The sequence below is a fragment of the Choloepus didactylus genome, chromosome 3, assembly GCF_015220235.1.
Source record: "Choloepus didactylus isolate mChoDid1 chromosome 3, mChoDid1.pri, whole genome shotgun sequence".
In the NCBI taxonomy this organism is placed as follows: Eukaryota; Metazoa; Chordata; class Mammalia; order Pilosa; family Megalonychidae; genus Choloepus; species Choloepus didactylus.
In genome coordinates, this window is record NC_051309.1 from 219,805,280 (window position 1) to 219,824,401 (window position 19,122).

The window sequence follows — 19,122 nt, forward strand, 5'->3', positions numbered from 1 at the left end:
CTGCAGATGAAAACTTCCCTGCTTTGTCTTCAATTTCTGCTGCAAACCTCTGTTGCAAACATCTGTTGATGTTCTTGAAACCTCCCCCTGTGAAACTGAGCATGTTATTGTCCAACTTTTTAAATAAAACGATTTTTCTTTTACTTATACACACTCCTTCCATTTTCTCTTCCTTCGTGTTTCAGCAAATACAAGCGATATTCTGTGTTCAAGCAGACATTGTCATCTAGCTCTCTCTAAACATTATGTCCAAGTCTCTCTCGAACACTTTTGAGTATTCCTTAAGGAAATCATTTTCTTTGCTTATAAAAAAAGTAGTATCAAGCATTGAGATGTGATAATTCCATTATCACAGCTCATTTACAATTACCCTTTAAAGAATCAGTAATTACCTTCTTTAACCTTTAGTTCTATCTTGGGCTATAGCTAAAGGATTCACAAAAGTCAAAAGAATGGATGTTCTCACTCGCCAAAAGGTAATTTGTCCTTAAAGGATTCTTTCATCGTGTGCACCCTCTCATCATTTTCCTCTTTGCTTTCTTTCCTCGGGAAATTTCTCTTCACCAGCACTTTTATTCTTAAAGAATGGTGTTTACCCTAAAACTGAAAAGTGATTTTCTGAATCAGTAAAGCATTCTCTCTTTATAGCAAGAGAAGAGGTATGCACTGCGTCCCACTGTGTGCTGTGTATTTTCTTCCTTCCTCATAGTAAGCATATCACAGGCATCCGTGATCGCAACTTACAGGTAAGGAAACTGGGAGCATAGGGTTGTGTAACTCGTGCACAGATAAGAGGAGAGCAGGGATTCCAATCCAAGCTAAGTTTCTACCGAGCCTGTCTTCTCTCTGTTGCACTGTTCTGCCTCCCAAGATCACCAAATGGGTGGGTGAGAAATAGCAGATGACAGGAAATTCTGAAGCTGGGAACTCTATTTGCTTGCTTTTCCAAGAAATAACTCAAAAACATTGCATTTGTATAGTTTGAGCTTCAGTATTTAATATTAGCACTGTAAGAAAACTTTTTTGAGCATTAGTGGAAATCAGTTCATTTAAAATATTCTTTAAAAACCAAGTGTATTTTTTGAAAATTCCAAGAAAAATAGAGAGCTTTACCATTCTTTAAGCATCATCTGAATCTTTTAAAAATGCCAAAATAATAAAATGGCAGTGAAAGCAGAAACTTAATAAAAAGAAATATGAATCTGGCCTTTTAATTACCTGAGCTTAATGGAATTTTAAAAGTACACCATGAATGATGAAAATTCTTCTTTTTCCTATTGGGAAAAGAAATCATTTTTATGTTAGTAACAAGAGCAAGAAATGTTTTTTTTAAGCCTTAACTCTATCTTTGTATAAGACATCTACAAATATGCATAGATCAAAAGGCAAAGAATCATCTTCCACCTACAAATCATTATATAAATATAATCTCTGCATTTCAGCCTAAAATATCCAACTCAGTATATTGACAGTGTGAACTAAAATTTTGTCTATGGAGGAGATAACTTAGGAATCATATTCAATAAAATTTATATAGCCATCAATCTGGAGCATTTAACAGAATGCACATTTGTTTATTTTTATTGTAATATTTTCATAGATAATAAGTATTAGAAGACTGTTACAATGACAAGCTGAATATCATGTCAGTGTTAGAAACAAATTATATAAAAAGTAAAGAGGAAGTAGTTATGTATTGCATATATCTTTTGTTAAGTTATAAAGTGTATTTGTGCTTTTGTGTATATACTGCATACATCTATAGCAGGGGTTGGCAAACTAGCTTCAAGGGCCAAATCCTGCCCTGCCACCTGTTTTGTTTCTTTTTTTTTTCTTTTTTTTCTTTTTTTGGTAAACAAAGCTTTATTGGAACACAGCCACTCTCGTTTGTTTACTTATTGTCTATGGCTGCTTTCATGAACAATGGCACTTGGGCAGTTGCGACAGAAACAATCTTCCCATTGAGCCTAAAAGAGTTACCGTCTGATCCTTTACAGAAAACATTTGCAGGCTCCTTATTTACATAAAATGCATAACAACTTAGTTTTTGTGGGGTTGAGTTTCATTAAGGATCTATAAACTCTGTCGCTAATGTTACTGTTCAACATGACAACTGGGAATTTAGCACATACCTATATAAAAATCCCATAAGGAATATGATATATATATAAATATTCATACATACAGGCAAAGGATCATATAAACCCTCCAGGAAGGTTGAAAGCTGCTCCTTACAAACTTTGAGACCTTAACCTTTCCAAACTTCAGTTTCCCTGTTGGTAAATGATGATACAAATCACACATACAGCATAATCATCGCTGAAAATATTCAATGAGATGTGTGCTTAGAACAAGACCCAGCAGAGAGTAAGCACTTAATAAATGTGAGTTAGAATTTTCTGTTATGGTTGAGATCATCTCTGAGAGTAAGTATGATGATCTTTTATATAGAGAAGACTTCAAAACATCATCAGAAGTTACCTTTGCTATCTAGATAACTAGTATATGAAGCAAGTGGATATTGCCTTATTGAGTGCGATCTGAACTCCAGGTTCTGGTCAGAGCTTAATCTAGATTATCCCTTATTCAACTCATGTCAAAAGGAAACTCAGAATGATTGGAATCTGCCAAGGACAGTATAAGCTGCATGCGAATCATTCTACTTACAGGCTTTTTCAAGTTTGCTGGGGAAGAGAACAGAAAATATAAGTTGCATTTCTTTAGCCTCCCATGGATTTATCAGGTGCCAGGGCACATGCCTATATATAAATCCCCTAATGAATAGGTTAAGGCACCATGAAAACTAGCCCAGGCCTATAGAACTTTCTCTAGCTTGGAGCTTTTGTGCACCCGGTGGCATTTGGAGTCTGCTGCTTGTACCTCTTTCTCCCTTCTGTTCAACCTGGTTTTTGCATTACTGATCCCTGTTGATGGTTCCTTGGCTTACCTCTGGTTTATCTCTTATTCACCTTTTGTCAGTTTCTATCTATTTCATCATCTCGGTGTTTAACTCTATTTTGACCTTACCACATGGACTGAATAGGATTAATTCTCCTTCTCCAGAAAAGCAGCTCGACAGCCCTCACCACTCTTTTTGTCTTTTCCAGTTTTACAGCAGCTAAAGGAAAAATACTTTTGCTGAATTATAATTCAACATTACATTCTTATTTTTATTTAGAGTCACTATAAGAAAGATCCTTATGAAGAAAATCTGTGCATCTTTTAGCAAAATTGCTTTTGAAGAAATCATCCATTATTACTCAGGAACCCTATAAAAGGATCTGTGTTAGGTTGTTTTGCCAAGAATATAATGCCAGAAACTGTTTGTCTCCCCTGAATAACTGAAATGCATTTTTTTCAGGCTATGAAGTCAATATAATCTGTCCTTTTTTTTGCCTTAGTACCTGGAAACTCAAAACTAAATATAACATGTCAATGCAATTACTGCCAAGAGCAAGTTTCTGTGAGAATTTTCACTCTCCTCTTCAAATAAACACAGATTTCTCTTTGTGACAAAGAGAAGTACAAAAACAACTAAACTCCCACTCGCAAGTTACATATTTTTGAGATTTTTCTCATAATTTTGTTCTTATGATTTCTAGATGTATTAGGCATAGTTTTGATATACCATAAGCTCTCAATGAATAATCGTTACTTTTTACATATATGATTATACACATACAGATGTCAGAAAAAGAGAACTCCTTTCTGAAAATGCATGGTGAGAAAATCAAGTGCTTTGAAATCTATCTATTATTACAGAGTTTCATTGATATGGTACATAGATAATTTAGCTTAATAAAGGTATAAAAGTGAAATAAGACAGTAAAGAGTGATTGCATAAGGTAGGGGGCTAGATCTTGGGAATTTTTTTTTTAAAAAAGCAATAAATAGCTTTTGTTTAAAGAAAATGATAATAATCATTTTCTGCAGCTTAAAACAATTCATTATTACCCCTCGTGTTGGTAGGAGTTGACTGTGCCTCTCTGGGTGGTTTCACTTGGGGTCTTAAGCGGTTGCAGCCAGAGGCTGGCTAGGAGTGTTGCTGGGAGACTTTTACACCCATGTGCAATTCCTGGGCTGCGATGGCTGGGACAGCTGGGGACTGCTTATGTATCTCCCTTTCACTCTCTCACTCTTCCTCTCCATGCAACATCTCCACATGGGCGTCCTCAAAGCATTGCAGTCTCAGGGAAGTTGCACTTCTGACATGGCTGCTGGCTTCTTCCACAGCAAGTGCACCAAGAGCTTAAAATCCTTTTTAAGTGATTAAACAAAATAACAGGAATAGTTTCACGAGCATCTATTCCAATGCCAGACACTATGAATCTATTTTATTTAATTCTCATAATAACCTTGAAAATTGGGTACCATTATTCCTATCTTAAAGTTAAGGAAACCAAGGCTCAGAACGGTAATGTATTTGCACCAGTTTGCATAGCTGTTAAGTAGGCAATCCAAAATTCCAATACAAGTTGTGCTGTCACCAAAATCTGTGTCCTTTCTCTTACGTTCAACCACCTCTCATAAAGCCATGGTGAGTTAAATGGCCACACTAGAGAGAAATAACTGTACAGTAAACAATACAAGGGATGTCATAAATCCAGCGTGGCTAATAGCCAAATTAAAGTACAGACAACAAGTCTATAGGTGTACAGCAGAGGGAAAATTCCTCATGAACTAGTGTTCCAGCGGAGCCTTCTTAGGAGAGGATAAGTGATCTAAATGCTACAAAGTTTCGTGCACAAACTGGAGAAAATTCAGCCAGGAATAAATTTTAATCTTTAATTTATCAGAAATTGTTGTTTACCTCAGAATTCTATGGGTATTTTTTTATGCATAGGAATTAAAATCCCAGATCTGTGAAAGACATCTTGGATAAAGCTGTCTTTAAGTGGCTTGGATAATAATTTGGTCATCTAGATATTTTTGCTGATTTTCTTTTGACTGTCTTGCCTTTTATGACTGGTGTTATGTAAGCCTAAAAGAGGATCCAATTATCAGTTGATGAAAGGAGGAGAGGGCTGTTTCATTAGAAAAGGCAGCTATACTTTACTTTATGGGAAGAATGATGATCACAATGCTAAAAGGACTGAGGATTTTCTCTTCTGGTTGCAGACAAAAAGACATGGGCCTTATGAGCATGCCTGAAACGTATTTGAAGCTCTATATGTGCTGAATGTGTTACTACCAAGTTTGGAGCCTTGAGCTTGTGTTGCTCTTACTTCCAACTGCACCCCCATCCCTGGCGACAGCTCCAGGGAGAGACTGTTCCAGGGAGTACAGAAACCAAAGAGAGGGAGAGAAATGATGCATGCTCATGTGGGACATGTGGCAGATTCATCTTCATGCTAGTTAAATTACCCAAATCAAGTAAAGTGGGCCCATGACAAATTAAGCAGTGAAATCATGTGACCAGTTTGCAAGCTGGAGTCTCACAGCACTCTTGAATTTTTCTAAAGCTAGAACTGACATCATTTGCTAGAGATGCAGGGAGTAAAGTTGCCTGGGTAAAGGCTACATTACCAGTGATGTCCATATATATATATATATTTTTTTTTTCTCATGATGCTTTCCATTCCTGAGTCTAATGCTTCCTAAGATTTCTGTGACACTGTTGAGTCCTTTGGCTTGGTAAAAAGAGTAATTCAGTGGCACTGTCAGGGACCTAGACTCTAGCCACTGGAAGTAGGCATGAAGGCAAGACAGCCAGATCCTTCTCGGTTGCTAAGTTAGCACTTGTCCACATTGCAATTAAATACCTTTTGAATGTCTCCTGCTGTATACTTGATATTTCAATAATATCACACTCTTGCAGTGCAGTTCACACCGAAGTCCTGCTCTGTAGCTCGATCATGTTCTTCTTTCTGTCATTCTTCCCTTACTCCCATTTAGTTTCAAGTTTCAGCTAAGGTATTGTCTCCTTCAGGGAACTCTGCAAACCTTCATTCTACCCTGTGCACATTTCCATCATGTCAATGAAATCACCTATTGGGCTCCATAAGCTTATTAGGAATAAGGATCATTTCTTATTCATCTTTGGACCTCAGTGCCTCATTCAGTGACTGACTTATAGTTTGAGCTTAGGAATATTTGTTGAACTCAGCTGAAGAATAGGGTTGGAGACAAGAACGCTGGTGAGGCAAACAAAGGAGGTGGACTTTCTGGAGGCAGCAGTGTCTTCTGCATCCCTTAGGAAGTCTTGTTTGTACCGGGATCTTGTTCAGATTACCTCCGTGATGCCTGACAGAAGCATAACTGCATTTTTAACTTTCTAAAATTCAAAACTGCTACAGAAAACACAAATGAGAGGTCTTAACAAATAACTAAATCTAGATTCTCTTCCTTACAGAGAGTAGGAATTCATGAGCCAAGAAGAAAGAAGTGGACACTTATGCCACCAGAGATGTTTCACAGGTCTCTCAGGGCTGGGGTGAGAGGTACTTATTTACCACCAGAGAAGCACCACATCCAGGAAAGCAGATAGAATGAAGTGACACCAAACTAAAGAGGTGTGCTATCTTGGCACAGGGAACAAAGAGAGCAAGCCAAAGAAGTTAAAGCCTAAATGGAAAGAATCCAGATTAACATCCTGGAAGAGCTGATGCTATTTGAGACTTGCTCACAAGTGCCCGGCAGAGTTGAAACAGCTGCAGGCTGAATGGATGGTGATTCTGGCCACCTCACAGTTCTCTCCAGTGATCTGTGCACACGCTGGCCTGCTCCATGGCAACTCAGAAAGGAGGAAGCTGGGATGCTGGCTGGTCCTGTGAAAAATCTTAACAATGATCAGAAGATCCCAAATTTACTCAAGTCCACCAGGAAATGTGTAGAAGGGCCCCCTCAGGTTTTTTGATCAGCTTGGAAGGCAGGAAGGCATTGGGATGTAGTAGATGGTCCTCCACAATTGGTGAATTTGTATCTTTTTGGAGAATGGGAGATGGTGTCAATATGAAAGGACAGGAGAACATCTCCACTGTCACACTCTGAAGTGGACAGCTCAGCCCCAGTCCTGTGCTCTGATGCTATTAGAATTGGATCTTCTGAAAAATGCCACAATTGCAGAAGGTGGCACTAATTCTTCCCTTTGTTTAAAGAGAAAAAAAAAAAAAAAAGAATCAAAGAATTGCATCATCTCCCTTAGACTCATGATCAGTGAATTGGATTTGTGACCCTTGACTAGGTGAGGCTTTTGTTTCTTCAGGTCAAATATTGTCCATGAGACAAAGCATTTGGGTTGCCCTGAGCTACTGAGAGATAGATACTCCTGAACAGAGAACAATGAATTGCAGTTTCCAACTGCATACTGAATGCTTCCTATTAGCTCACTATCCTGTGCAGTAAATCAACTTACTCTCCATTACAATAGATGGCAATAGTGCATTACTTGTCAGCAACATGCTGCAATAAGACTCTCAAATACAGATAGCAATGTCTGTGGAGAAATAGAATTGCTTTTATAAAGAATATGAGCAATAGCTCCATAATAAGGCCAGATCTGGTATTTCTCGCATCACAATAAGAAATTTATTGCAAGGGGCATGAGAAGAATTCATTATTTAATTGAAAACTTCTTAAGAAATTGAGGTCCTTTAAATTCAGCAAGAGAAACCTAGCTTACAAAATGTTTGAAGCCTAGAGAAACAACAAATTGTCTGGTGGACTCTGGAGCTAGCCAGAATGCCTGACTTCAAAACCCATCTCTGCATGTTACGAGCTCTGTGACTCGGGATGGTCTATTTAAATCCACTGTTCCTCATATGGGTAATGCAGATTATGATAATACCTTCTATATAGGACCGTTGGTTAAATGAGATAAGCATCTGTAAAGCACTTACAACAATGCTTGTAACACAAGTGTTCAATAAATGTTATTTATTATCTTATGCCCAAAATTTTAAGTTTCTAACATTGTAGGGCCAGATGCTCCATTGAATTCAGGGAGCTAGTGGGAATGCCAGCTCCGTATCTCTTTGTCCTTCCTCTCATGCCAACATAGACTTGAATTCTCAGAAAATGTTCCAGGGGGATTGAATTCCGAGCTTCCCAAAGGAAGAAATAAAGAGAAAAAAGTCAGCTTGTCCCTACTGGGTTGGCATATGACAGAGATTTGAAGTGGCTCCGAGGCATCACAGAGAACAGCTGAAAATCACATTGTCAGCTTGGAATGCATCAAAGCTGTTTGCTGGCTTGAGTTGCCCTGGGGAGAATCCCCATTCAGTTCAGTCCATGCCAAGCCTGGAATGAATTAACCATCCCTTATGGCACCTAGTTTGTAATAAGCACTTGATAAGAAAAAAATAATGACAGTAATAACACCCCCTTCACCCACAAACAGTACCCAGTTAGGGACATCTGACACCCTTATCATCATGAAGACAAGTTCTGATGTTCCTTTGAGCTGCTGTAAAACTGACAGAGCTCCTCCTTTTTTAGTTAATAAGGAGGATATCTTGCATAAGCTGTTAACATTAGGGAAGTCCACTGATATTAGCCAGCAACCCTGCCCCTGTTCTCTGTAGGTGTGATGCTAGCACAGAGAAAGAACTGATAATCTGCTTCAAATTATTTTTCTTATACTTAATTCCACTTCATTAGCCAGAGTATTTGCTATACCTTGTATAATCCAGATTAAGTGACATCCACATTTTACTCTTTGACTGGGAGATTAATATGTTGCTTCCTACCAAAAAGGACTTTTTAACCTCTGGGGGAAGTTCCAACAAGCAGAAGGGTGACTGGCCTGTTCTTTGTTATATTTGCTGCATGAGTCTTGAATAGTTCAGCCTCATAGTGACCAGGAGAATACAGTGTTCCTGGGATGGTGATTTATAAGAATGCAATGTGGTTTTTATTGTCTCATAGAATGAAGACACTGCTATGTTGCAATCCATTACTAGGCCGAAGGAAGCAACTTAATGACAGAAGTAGGAAAGTTCCCAAACCCTTCAGAATCTGATACAGGTCAGACCAAACCTAAGTCCTTTTTCCTTCATGAGTTCTTACAGTCTGGTTAGCTAAGAGGAAATAAAATCTCCATGACTGATCTCTCCAAAGCCATGAGCAAGTCAAAGCCAAGTGAAATTTCTTCAGTCAAGGAGAACACAATGTGCAATGGAAGTGATATGCCAACATCTTGCTGCTAGTTGCTGGGTGTTTGTATATTTGGGTTGTACTTAGTTACTGCTGCTAGTTCAACAATCTCAGGTTTTTCCTCAAGTTCTCATCATTCTGCAAAACAGATTGGATAATGGTAAAACATCCATGTGCACTTGTGAATCAGGAAACCAGCTAGAAAGTTTTGCATTGAAACTTCCTGTTTGCTATACTTAAAACAGTTAGCAAGCATGAACCCAATTCCATAATAAGATGTCTGGTCTGATATATATCTATATCTATATCTACCTATCTATCTATCTATATAGATAGATAGATATAGATATATAGAGATAGGTATACAGATACATAGATATCTTCTCTATGTGTATATGTGTGTATATGTAAAACATATTAATTGGTGTATATAAATATAAATGGATTCCAGAGCTTAGAGGCTAGTGTTCTATAGGCCTGAATGTAATAACAGACAGTTAGGTAAGTATGTAGCTATATTATAGTAGGTTGAATTATGTCTCCCAAAGGAAGACATGTTCTTAATCTTAATTCATGTTCCTGTAGGTGTGAACTCATGTGTAAATAGGCCCTTTTAAAGACGTTATTTTTAGTTAAGTTGTGGGCCAATGAATCTGGATGAACCTTAATCTGTATCTCTAGAGTCCTTTGTAAGCAGAAGGCATCTGGACACAGTCAGAGCAAGCCACAGTGGGAAGCTAGAACTCAGCAGAAACCAGAAGAGTGGATACAAGGAGAGAGATGGCTGCATAAAGGGAAGCAGAGATGCAAGAGAAAGAACCCTGAGGATCGCAGCAAGCCAGCAGCAGAATGCTACAGACTTTGAAAAGAAAACATGTCCTTGCTGACACCTTGATTTTGCACTTCTCGCTTTACAACTGTGAGCCAATGCATTCATGTTACTAAGCCAACTATTGTGTGGAGGTTGTCACAGCAGCCTGGTCAACTTAGCCAGTAGTTTTGTTGTCTGTTAAGAAATTGAGCTCTGTACGACGTATCTGTCTGTTTTCAGCTGAGCCCCTCCAACCCCTCAAATTGCTTATCCTCTTTAAACCTCTGTTTCTTGTCTCTAAAATGAGAATAATAATTTTCCTATCACAAAGAACTCCAGTAACAATTAAATTAGCTAATCCACAAATGATGCTTAATGCAGTGCCTATAATGCATTAAGCTCTCAGTAAGCATTACCAATGGTGATAATTCATATCTCACTTTGTATTTTACTAAACATTTTCATATATGTGAGTACATGGGATTCTTTTCCATTTCACTCCCCCTGTTCCTTTTTACCCTCATCCCTAAAAGGATGGGAGTATTTGAGAGGTGGTAAATATCTGTAAGAGCAAAATTTCATTGACTCATCAGGGCTCCACTCTAGAGGAGGTGAGCATCCAGAGCTAGAGATGAGATTTGCCTTAGAGCAGATAAAAAGTGAGATGAAGTGAGGACATTGTGATGAGGTGTGGAGAAGTAAAGAGGGCATCTCATCATAGGGGTAGGGAAGATGTTCTTCTGGAAGCCCATGGCAGGTGAACTTGTCACTGAATGAATGGAGACCCCAGAGAAATGATAAACATGACATTTACACCATTGCCTTGGCACAGAGTCTATTCCCAATTTGCTTTCAGTAAGAACAGATTCTTTGGGCAATGGAAAAATGTCAAGACTTTTCATAAATTAAGGACAAAATGGTAGGGTTACTGATGAAACCTAGAGATTCATGAAAGTTCTGGTCCTTTCCACAGAAAATTTCTCATACATATAAAATGTTGCATGCAATTTCTAGGAGTCTACCCACCACCTGATGCCCATTCATAATATGCTCAGGAATAATGCAATGAATCAACATTTCTCCCACCCATAATGCATGAGCTTCATGAATGCATGGGCCATTTGATTATAATAGGGACTTATAGCTTTTGATTACCATAAGAACAACCAGAATCACAAGTAGCAGGTGGAAGTATCTCTCTAAACTTACTGCCATCATAGACATGGGCAAGGTGTTTTTCAATGGAAAAATAAACCAATGAATACATGATTGCCTACTCTTGGCCAAGTGTTTTACAAACACTTTCTCAGGTAACCTTCATAGCATCCTAAAACAGAGAGGTCCAATCCCAATTTTACAAAGGAAGAAACAAATATAAAGGGATTATGTACCTTTCCCAAGGTTGCAGAGCTTGTAGATTACAATCTTGGGATTTGAACTCAGGCCTGTCTGGCTTAACCCCTGCATGCTTCTCCTGCACCATTCTGCAACTAGAGGGGTGTAATGAGATAGAAAAATTGAGTCTCTTTTTGCACCAACATATCAAAGGCTGTGCATTTTTTATATTACTCAATGGCTTAGAGGCATTTTGCCTGGATGAAATTGGCAATCTTAAATGGTTGAAGTCCCACCAAAGGAAATCTCATGTTTGGTTAGTGGCATGCATCCAGTAGGCATGTAATTTCCATAGGATGGAGCTCCTCACATCCCACTGACTTATGTCAGCATCAATAAACCAGTATCTAGGATTGACAGGACAACTGGAGGCTTGCATTTCTTTCCCACTGAATTTACATTTCTATTCCCAGTTTTCACAGGCTGGTAATTGAGAGTCTATGCTCAGGGGACTCTAAGTAAGTAATACTTGATTGTAAAAAGAACAACCATAATCAGAAGCAGCAGATGGAAGCAACTGGACTTAAGCTTCTCCTTTCATATCCACCCCACTTTTTCTGCCCTTCAGTTGACTAAGGAAAAGAAGACATTTTTCCTTTTCTCTTCTCACTGGGTGTCTCCTGACATGTGATCTCAGTGATGACTAACATTTCAAGAGATTCTCTTATAAGTTCAATGGTCCATCTTCATGAGAACCATGATGAGCCTCCTTCCACACATCCACATAGATGTTTCTTGCCCAACAAACCTTCTCAGGGTTGTTTTATGGTAAGTAAGTGGGTAGGGGGTGTAGATCTTTCACAAACTTTTTCCTGACATAGGGCATGCAAATTCACTTAGCAACTAATTTTTTTATTATTTTTATTTTGCTAAATTCACATTCCCTGGCTTAGAAAGAAATCAAAAGAAACCAGGGTTTAATTTATTTTCAAGTAATGAGGTTTGAGGTGATTTGCACCACACAAAACAGTTTATACAACCATAATATTTTCCGAATAGCACAGTAATGGTGACAGCTAATATTTATTTTGTCTTTACTATTTGTCAATATTATGCTAATTGTCAAGCATGGCTTACAGCATTTAATCCTCATAACAGCTCTAGGAATTAAATTCTATTCTTATTCCCATTTACATAGCTGAGGAAATTGAGGCTGAGAGTTTTAATGACTCACCTAGTGACAGACAACAAAAGGTGGTAGAATTGGGATTTGAGTCTAGCTGTGTCCAAAATACAAAGCCTATACTTGCAATAACTATGTTCAGATGATTCATTGATCTAATATCTTCCTTGTCACAGCTTTCTTCTGTTTTCTTTCTTCATTTTCCTTCCTTACATTGTCATATTAATGGTAGTGGTCATTAATAGTGACTTTAAGGCATTTGTTTATTGAACGAATATTTATTATGGGCCGTAAGTGTAACAGCAATTTCAACTGATAGAGAGGAAAGAAAGTGGGTCCATAAAGAATTATTTCCTAAATTCTCCCAGATTATTTCTTTCTCTGCATTTTATGTGTTAAATACAATCTCTCCATCCTCCTTTCTCCTATAGAGGCTCTGTAGTTTTTTGTATTTAACAACCCCTATTTTAAGCTGTGCAGTGCTGTGCAAAACAGTGTATAAGATATTTTAAAGGCCACCTTGGGTAACTTTCCTGTAATGTTTGAGACTGAAATATTTTACCCTAACCCCAAAATTTTCCATATAGTCACGCTGCTAAATTGCCTCTCTGAGAGGCAGAAATGACTCTGTTGATTTGATTTCCTTTGTTTTTTTAAGCAAGAATATTACTGATTTCTTTTTAACCCTGTCACTATGGCCACATTTCCCTCTTCACCTCTAAAAGTCTAGACAACTTTCAACAATAAGTACTTACATAAATATTAACTTTTAAAGAATGGGAAAAAGTTATGATCTACAATATTTTTAACCTGCATTCTTAAAACAACAGCAAAGACAAGCAAGAGGCAGGAATCAGCATTACTATCTTCTTTCTATGCTCTTATGTCCACCATGTGTCAAATAGTTATTATAAACCTGTGCCTTAAGAACCAGAGGCTGGCACTTTTTGTAAACATTTTTATATGCTAGTAAGTCAATAAGAGAAGATACATACCCTTGTGTTATGAAAATTTGCCATTGAAGTGACACTCATTTGGGCAAAGATGAATTTGAATTCTTGCTTTTTATATGTCAGTTACTTAAAATTAGAAGAGAACAAGTACTGAATGACTAGGGTTTCTTCCCTTGAACTTGGCTCATGACACAATTAAGTCAAGGGAATGATTTCTCTCAGTTACAGAACAAGTAAAGTATTATAAGGATTTGTGCCTCTCCTTCAAATAACTGAATCCGATGATTCAAGAGCTTGAATTTAATTATGTACTTTTAACCAGAATTCTAGTTAGTACCTAATGAAATACAGCACCTCTGAATATTCTCTGCTTTGGTCAGAAATTTCTTGATGGAATTTGGTCAGTTTTTGAATATCTACACAGCTTCATTTTAGAAAAGTTTGCCTATTCACTCACACACTTGGTTTATGATTTTGACATATGTTGGCTTCGTTCTGTACAGTCTGATTTGGAATCTTTCAGGACCAAAACTCTAAGGACCTCATCACAGTTTACAAGGGATCGGTATTACTGAATGAAAGTTTGGCTATTTCTGTGAATGAAAACAAAACTACTCAGAAACTTCTGATATAAACACATGTGTGTGTGACATATGCACATAACTGAGTTTTATATACCTGTGACGACTTTCAAATTGAGATAAATGAAAACACCTACTAAGTAATGAATTGGATATTGTGCATAATAAGTTATTATGCAGAATTTTAGGCTTTAGATAATATTTAAAGGAATGCTTATAGCTCTGATAAATTCCAATGCAAATTAATTTGTCAATTACATTTTATCAAGCCTTCTTTGTAATTATTTTGCAGATCAAAATTGTCAATAATCTGTCATTGAGGGGCAAGCATTTTAGGTTGAAGCTGAAGTTCTAAAACAGTTGCAGACCTCGTGGTTACCATTTCAACACTGCCTTCTTGTGCCCTGTAGAATCTCTGACTGCTCTCTGAATGTCTGCCATTCTGCTTTACCAATTCTTAACCTTGATTCTTTCATCCTATTCTTTCCTCTTCCCAGCTGTTTTGCAAGAGGAGAAAAGTCATGAAAATTTGTTTTCTGTCATCTCCTAAATCATTTACTCAACTTCAATTAGAAAACCTTTCATATTTTCAGTTGTTAATTCCAAATCTTTTTCTGCAATGTTTGAATGCCCAGGATCATTTCCATCTCCTTCACTCACAGGGAGGGACATTGTCTTTAACTTGTTGGAAAGTCCCAGCTCATCTAACATTAATTCTTAATCCCATTTCCTTTTCATCTGACAGCAAGTGCTTCCTATCATCTCAGTATGCCCCTGGTTGTTGCCCTAATCTTAGTTCCCTTCCATCCCAGAAGACAGGCTGTCTCTGTGTTTATTATTGAGAGTTTAGCCTCTTGCATTCCTCAGAAACTTGCTTCTTTATATTTCTGATTTCTGATGAGTTTTTCCATTCTACTTTTGACTGCACTTGGATCCCCTCATTTTAAAAAAAATTAGTTAAAAATTAACAAATAAGAAACATCCTAGTATGTAATGGCAAGAACTTAAATCAGAATCTCCCCTTTTCCTCTTAGAAACCATAAGGAGAAATGAGGAAATGGAAAAAAAAAAAAAAAAGTAAGTGCACACAAAGCAGCACACACACTCCATTTATGCTAAAACAAGAAACCAGAAAACCTGCTGGGATAGGGGCAGAGCTGTCAGGGTGGTGGCATGGAATTTGGCCTCAAGAGTTCAGTGAATGAGGTGGTGTGATCTTAGGGTGGACAATCACAGAAAACACTGGCAAAATACACTTCTTATGATGAAGAGGATATCTTAAGGCACAAAAGCTGAAATGGAGCTCTTGAGTGCAGGGCTGGGATTACCTGAAGTCTCAGTGAAGACAGACAGCAAGGAAAGTGCCAGGGGAGACTGGAGAAGCAGGGGCTGATGTGGGAAAGCATTTTGTGAAATACCCAGGAAATAGGGCCCATGGAACCAGCTAACGTGAGTCCAGAGGTGATGGCAGAAACCCTCCTGGACCAAGTTAATTTTGGGAAAAGGAGGAGTTCTATCTATGTAGAGAAGCATAGAGAAGTGTCATAGTCGGAATAAACAGTCTATTTCTCTGGCAGCAGAAGATAGAACTCTTGAGTTATAAAGTCTTTTCCTAGCCCCCCACATCTCTAGTCCCACCCACTACAGAAACCTCCTGCAAATAGCATGTCCAGAGAAAGCCAACTCATTTAGCCTTGAGTCATAAAACAATAGTGACACAGAATTCTTAAAAATACTTTTTAAAATGTGTAAAGAAAAAAAAAAAGGCAGTAAAACTTTCCAACAGAACAGTCACCAGGAAAATATTGCAAAGTTGTAGCTGAATATTTAGCAAAATATAATGAGTTATGAGGCAATCAGTGTGAAAGGGAATGTCAGAAAGCAGAGAAACAAGAACTCAGGGGGGAAATGGCAGCACAGTAAAGAAGTGAAACATGAGCTGATAAATTCCAGGAAAGAAGAGAAGAAAAAGGATTAGAGAAAAGCAGATAATCTGAAAGAGGACAAGGAGAACAGTTACTGAGGCTATCAGTAAACACAAGGAGGAACAAAGTAGACAGAGATAAGAGAAAAAAGAAAGAAAACAGAAAGAAAGAATTAGAAGAGATATAGAGGACAAGGAAAGGGTAGACAATGTAGTCATACTTGGATTTCTTAAAAACATAAAGCAAAAATAATGGAAAAAAAAGTTCTAAAAGGCAATTCAGGAAGCTTTTCTGAAAATAAGGAGGCTTTGATTCTACATTTTGCTCAGGAAAAACCAACTAAAAAGGAAATTTCATTAAAGAGTCATAAAGTCAACTCATTAAAGATAGTAAAAGAATACTCCAGATATGTGATAAAAAAATAAAAGTCACTTCTAAGGTACTAATATTTCCCCTAAATCCACATATATACATATATATGTGTGTGTGCATATATATGTATGTGTGTGTATATATATATATACACATGCACATATATGTTATATATACAAAATCAGGCTGGCACCAACCAGACTTCTCTTCCTACCGTAATAATCAATATAGAAACAGTGGAGCAACAATCTAATACCTACTAAAAGTAAAAGACTGCCAGCCAAGGATTTTATATCTAGCTAAGCTATCCTTGGAGCATATAAAATACAAAAATCATATATAAAAACTACAGGCAGATAGTTGAAGATGGAGAAACCCAGGGAATATTTCCTTCAAAAATATTTCCCAGAAATGGCTGGGGAAAATTTACCCAAAGATTGGTTGAGAGCAATGGATATATTTACTACAACAAAAACTTAAGCAAATGTGGGGATAAAGGTATAGTCTGTAAATATGAGATGGCCTCTTAACATATAAATAACACAACCAAAGAAATGAAGTGTGGGAGAAAGGTGAAAATAAAATAGACTTGCTGATGCCTCATCTTTAGTAGGTGAGAGTCAAAAGACTGTGTTTAAAATACATGAGACAAACACTGGCAAAACTAAAGGAAGCAATGGATGGTTCCACAATAATTGTGGGAGACTTCAACACATCACTCTCTCCTATAGATAGATCAACCAGACAGAAGACAAATAAGGAAACTGATAACCTATACAATCTGATAAATGAATTGGATTTAACAGACATGTATAGAACATTACATACTAAATCACCAGGATACACATTCTTCTCTAGTGATCACAGAACATTCTCCAGAATTGACCATATGCTGGGCACATTCTCTGACCACAATGGAATACAATTAGAAGTCAATAACCATCAGAGACTTAGAAAATTCACAAACACCTGGAGGTTAAAAATGAGGGGGACCCTTGTTACGCCCTCTCTGGACCAACTAGGGCCTGGAGGGGAAGCAAGTTGGCCCTATCACCTCGGCGGGAACTACGATCAACCAATAGGAGGGGCGTGAATACTTTTTCTCCTGAAGGAAGATTATTTCAAGTGGAATATGCCATTGAGGCTATCAAGCTTGGTTCTACAGCCATTGGGATCCAGACATCTGAGGGTGTGTGCCTAGCTGTGGAGAAGAGAATTACCTCCCCACTTATGGAGCCCAGCAGCATTGAGAAAATCGTAGAGATTGATGCTCACATAGGTTGTGCCATGAGTGGGCTAATTGCTGATGCTAAGACTTTAATTGATAAAGCCAGAGTGGAGACACAGAACCATTGGTTCACGTACAATGAAACAATGACAGTGGAGAGTGTGACCCAGGCTGTGTCCAATCTGGCTCTACAGTTTGGAGAAGAAGATGCAGATCCAGGTGCCATGTCTCGTCCCTTTGGAGTAGCGCTGTTATTTGGAGGAGTTGATGAGAAAGGACCCCAGCTATTCCATATGGACCCATCTGGGACCTTTGTACAGTGTGATGCTCGAGCAATTGGCTCTGCTTCAGAGGGTGCCCAGAGTTCCTTGCAAGAAGTTTACCACAAGTCTATGACCCTGAAAGAAGCCATCAAATCTTCACTCATCATTCTCAAACAAGTAATGGAGGAGAAACTGAACGCAACTAACATAGAGCTAGCCACAGTGCAGCCTGGCCAGAATTTCCACATGTTCACAAAGGAAGAACTTGAAGAGGTTATCAAGGACATTTAAAGAAGCATGATCTTCAGAACTTCTGGGACAATTTCAGTTTTCGCAATTGCCCTTAAGTTTTATTTCCAGCTCCTTTTTCTTAGAAAATCTCCAGTGTATGTGCATTTTTTAAAATGATATCTGTACATAAAGGCAACTCTTAAATAAAAAGAATTTAAAAATAAAAAAAAAAAAAAAAAAAAAAAAAAAAATGAGGGGGAGATGAAAACATTCCTGCATAATCAAAAGCTGAGGGACTTCATCACCAGTAGATCAGTCCTATAAGAAATGCTAAAAGGAGTTGAGCAGGCTGAAAGGAAGGGACACTAAACAATTGACTGAAACCACATTAAGAAATAAAGACTTCCAGTAAAGATCACATGGTAAATACAAATACCAATACTTCTGTATTTTTGATTTGTAACTCCACTATTTACTTCCTACAGGATCTAAAATACATAAAGTGTAGTGATAAATCAGTGGTTTTTGACTCAATGTAAAACATGTAATTTTTGACAAGAGCTACATAAAAGTGGGGGAATGGAGGAGTATAGGAACATAGTTTATGTGTCCTATTGACGTTAAGTTGGTATCAAAGAAAACAAGATTGTTATAGATTTAGGATGTTAAATTTAAGCCCCACAGTAAACACAAAGAAATTATCAGAGAATATGATCATAGAGATGAAAAGTAGAGTATGGGTTACGAGAAGTGGGGGAAGGGGCAATGGGGAGTTAATAAGAAATGAGTGTAGGGTTTCTGTTTGGGGTGAAGGGAAGTTTCTAGTAACGGATGGCGAGAAGGTGATGGCATTGCAACATTGTGAATGTGATTAGTCCCACTAAATGGAATGCTTGGGAGGGGTTAGAATGGGAAGATTTATGCTGTATATATGTTTCCGCAATTGAAAAAAAGACAGTCTAAATAGATAATGACATTAAATGCCATAGATGATCCTGGATGAGATCTAAGAATAGAGGAGAAACGGCTCAAAAGGACACAATTGGAACATAAGAAAAAAAATGAAATATAGAATGCAAGCTTTATATCAATGTTAAATTTCTTGAACTTCCTAACTACATTTAATGTGATTACATAAATGAATATT

General features: G+C 37.7%; 1 protein-coding gene across 1 annotated transcript; it reads left to right on the forward strand.

Annotated features, from left to right (window-relative positions):
- The first annotated feature begins 452 nt into the window (after positions 1–452).
- LOC119530651 (proteasome subunit alpha type-5-like) lies at positions 453–18,202 on the forward strand. Its single transcript, XM_037831538.1, has 3 exons — positions 453–476; positions 649–746; positions 17,276–18,202. The coding sequence occupies exons 1-3, from the start codon at positions 453–455 to the stop codon at positions 18,033–18,035; spliced, it is 882 nt and encodes a 293-aa protein (XP_037687466.1). The 3' UTR covers positions 18,036–18,202.
- The last annotated feature ends 920 nt before the right edge of the window (positions 18,203–19,122 follow it).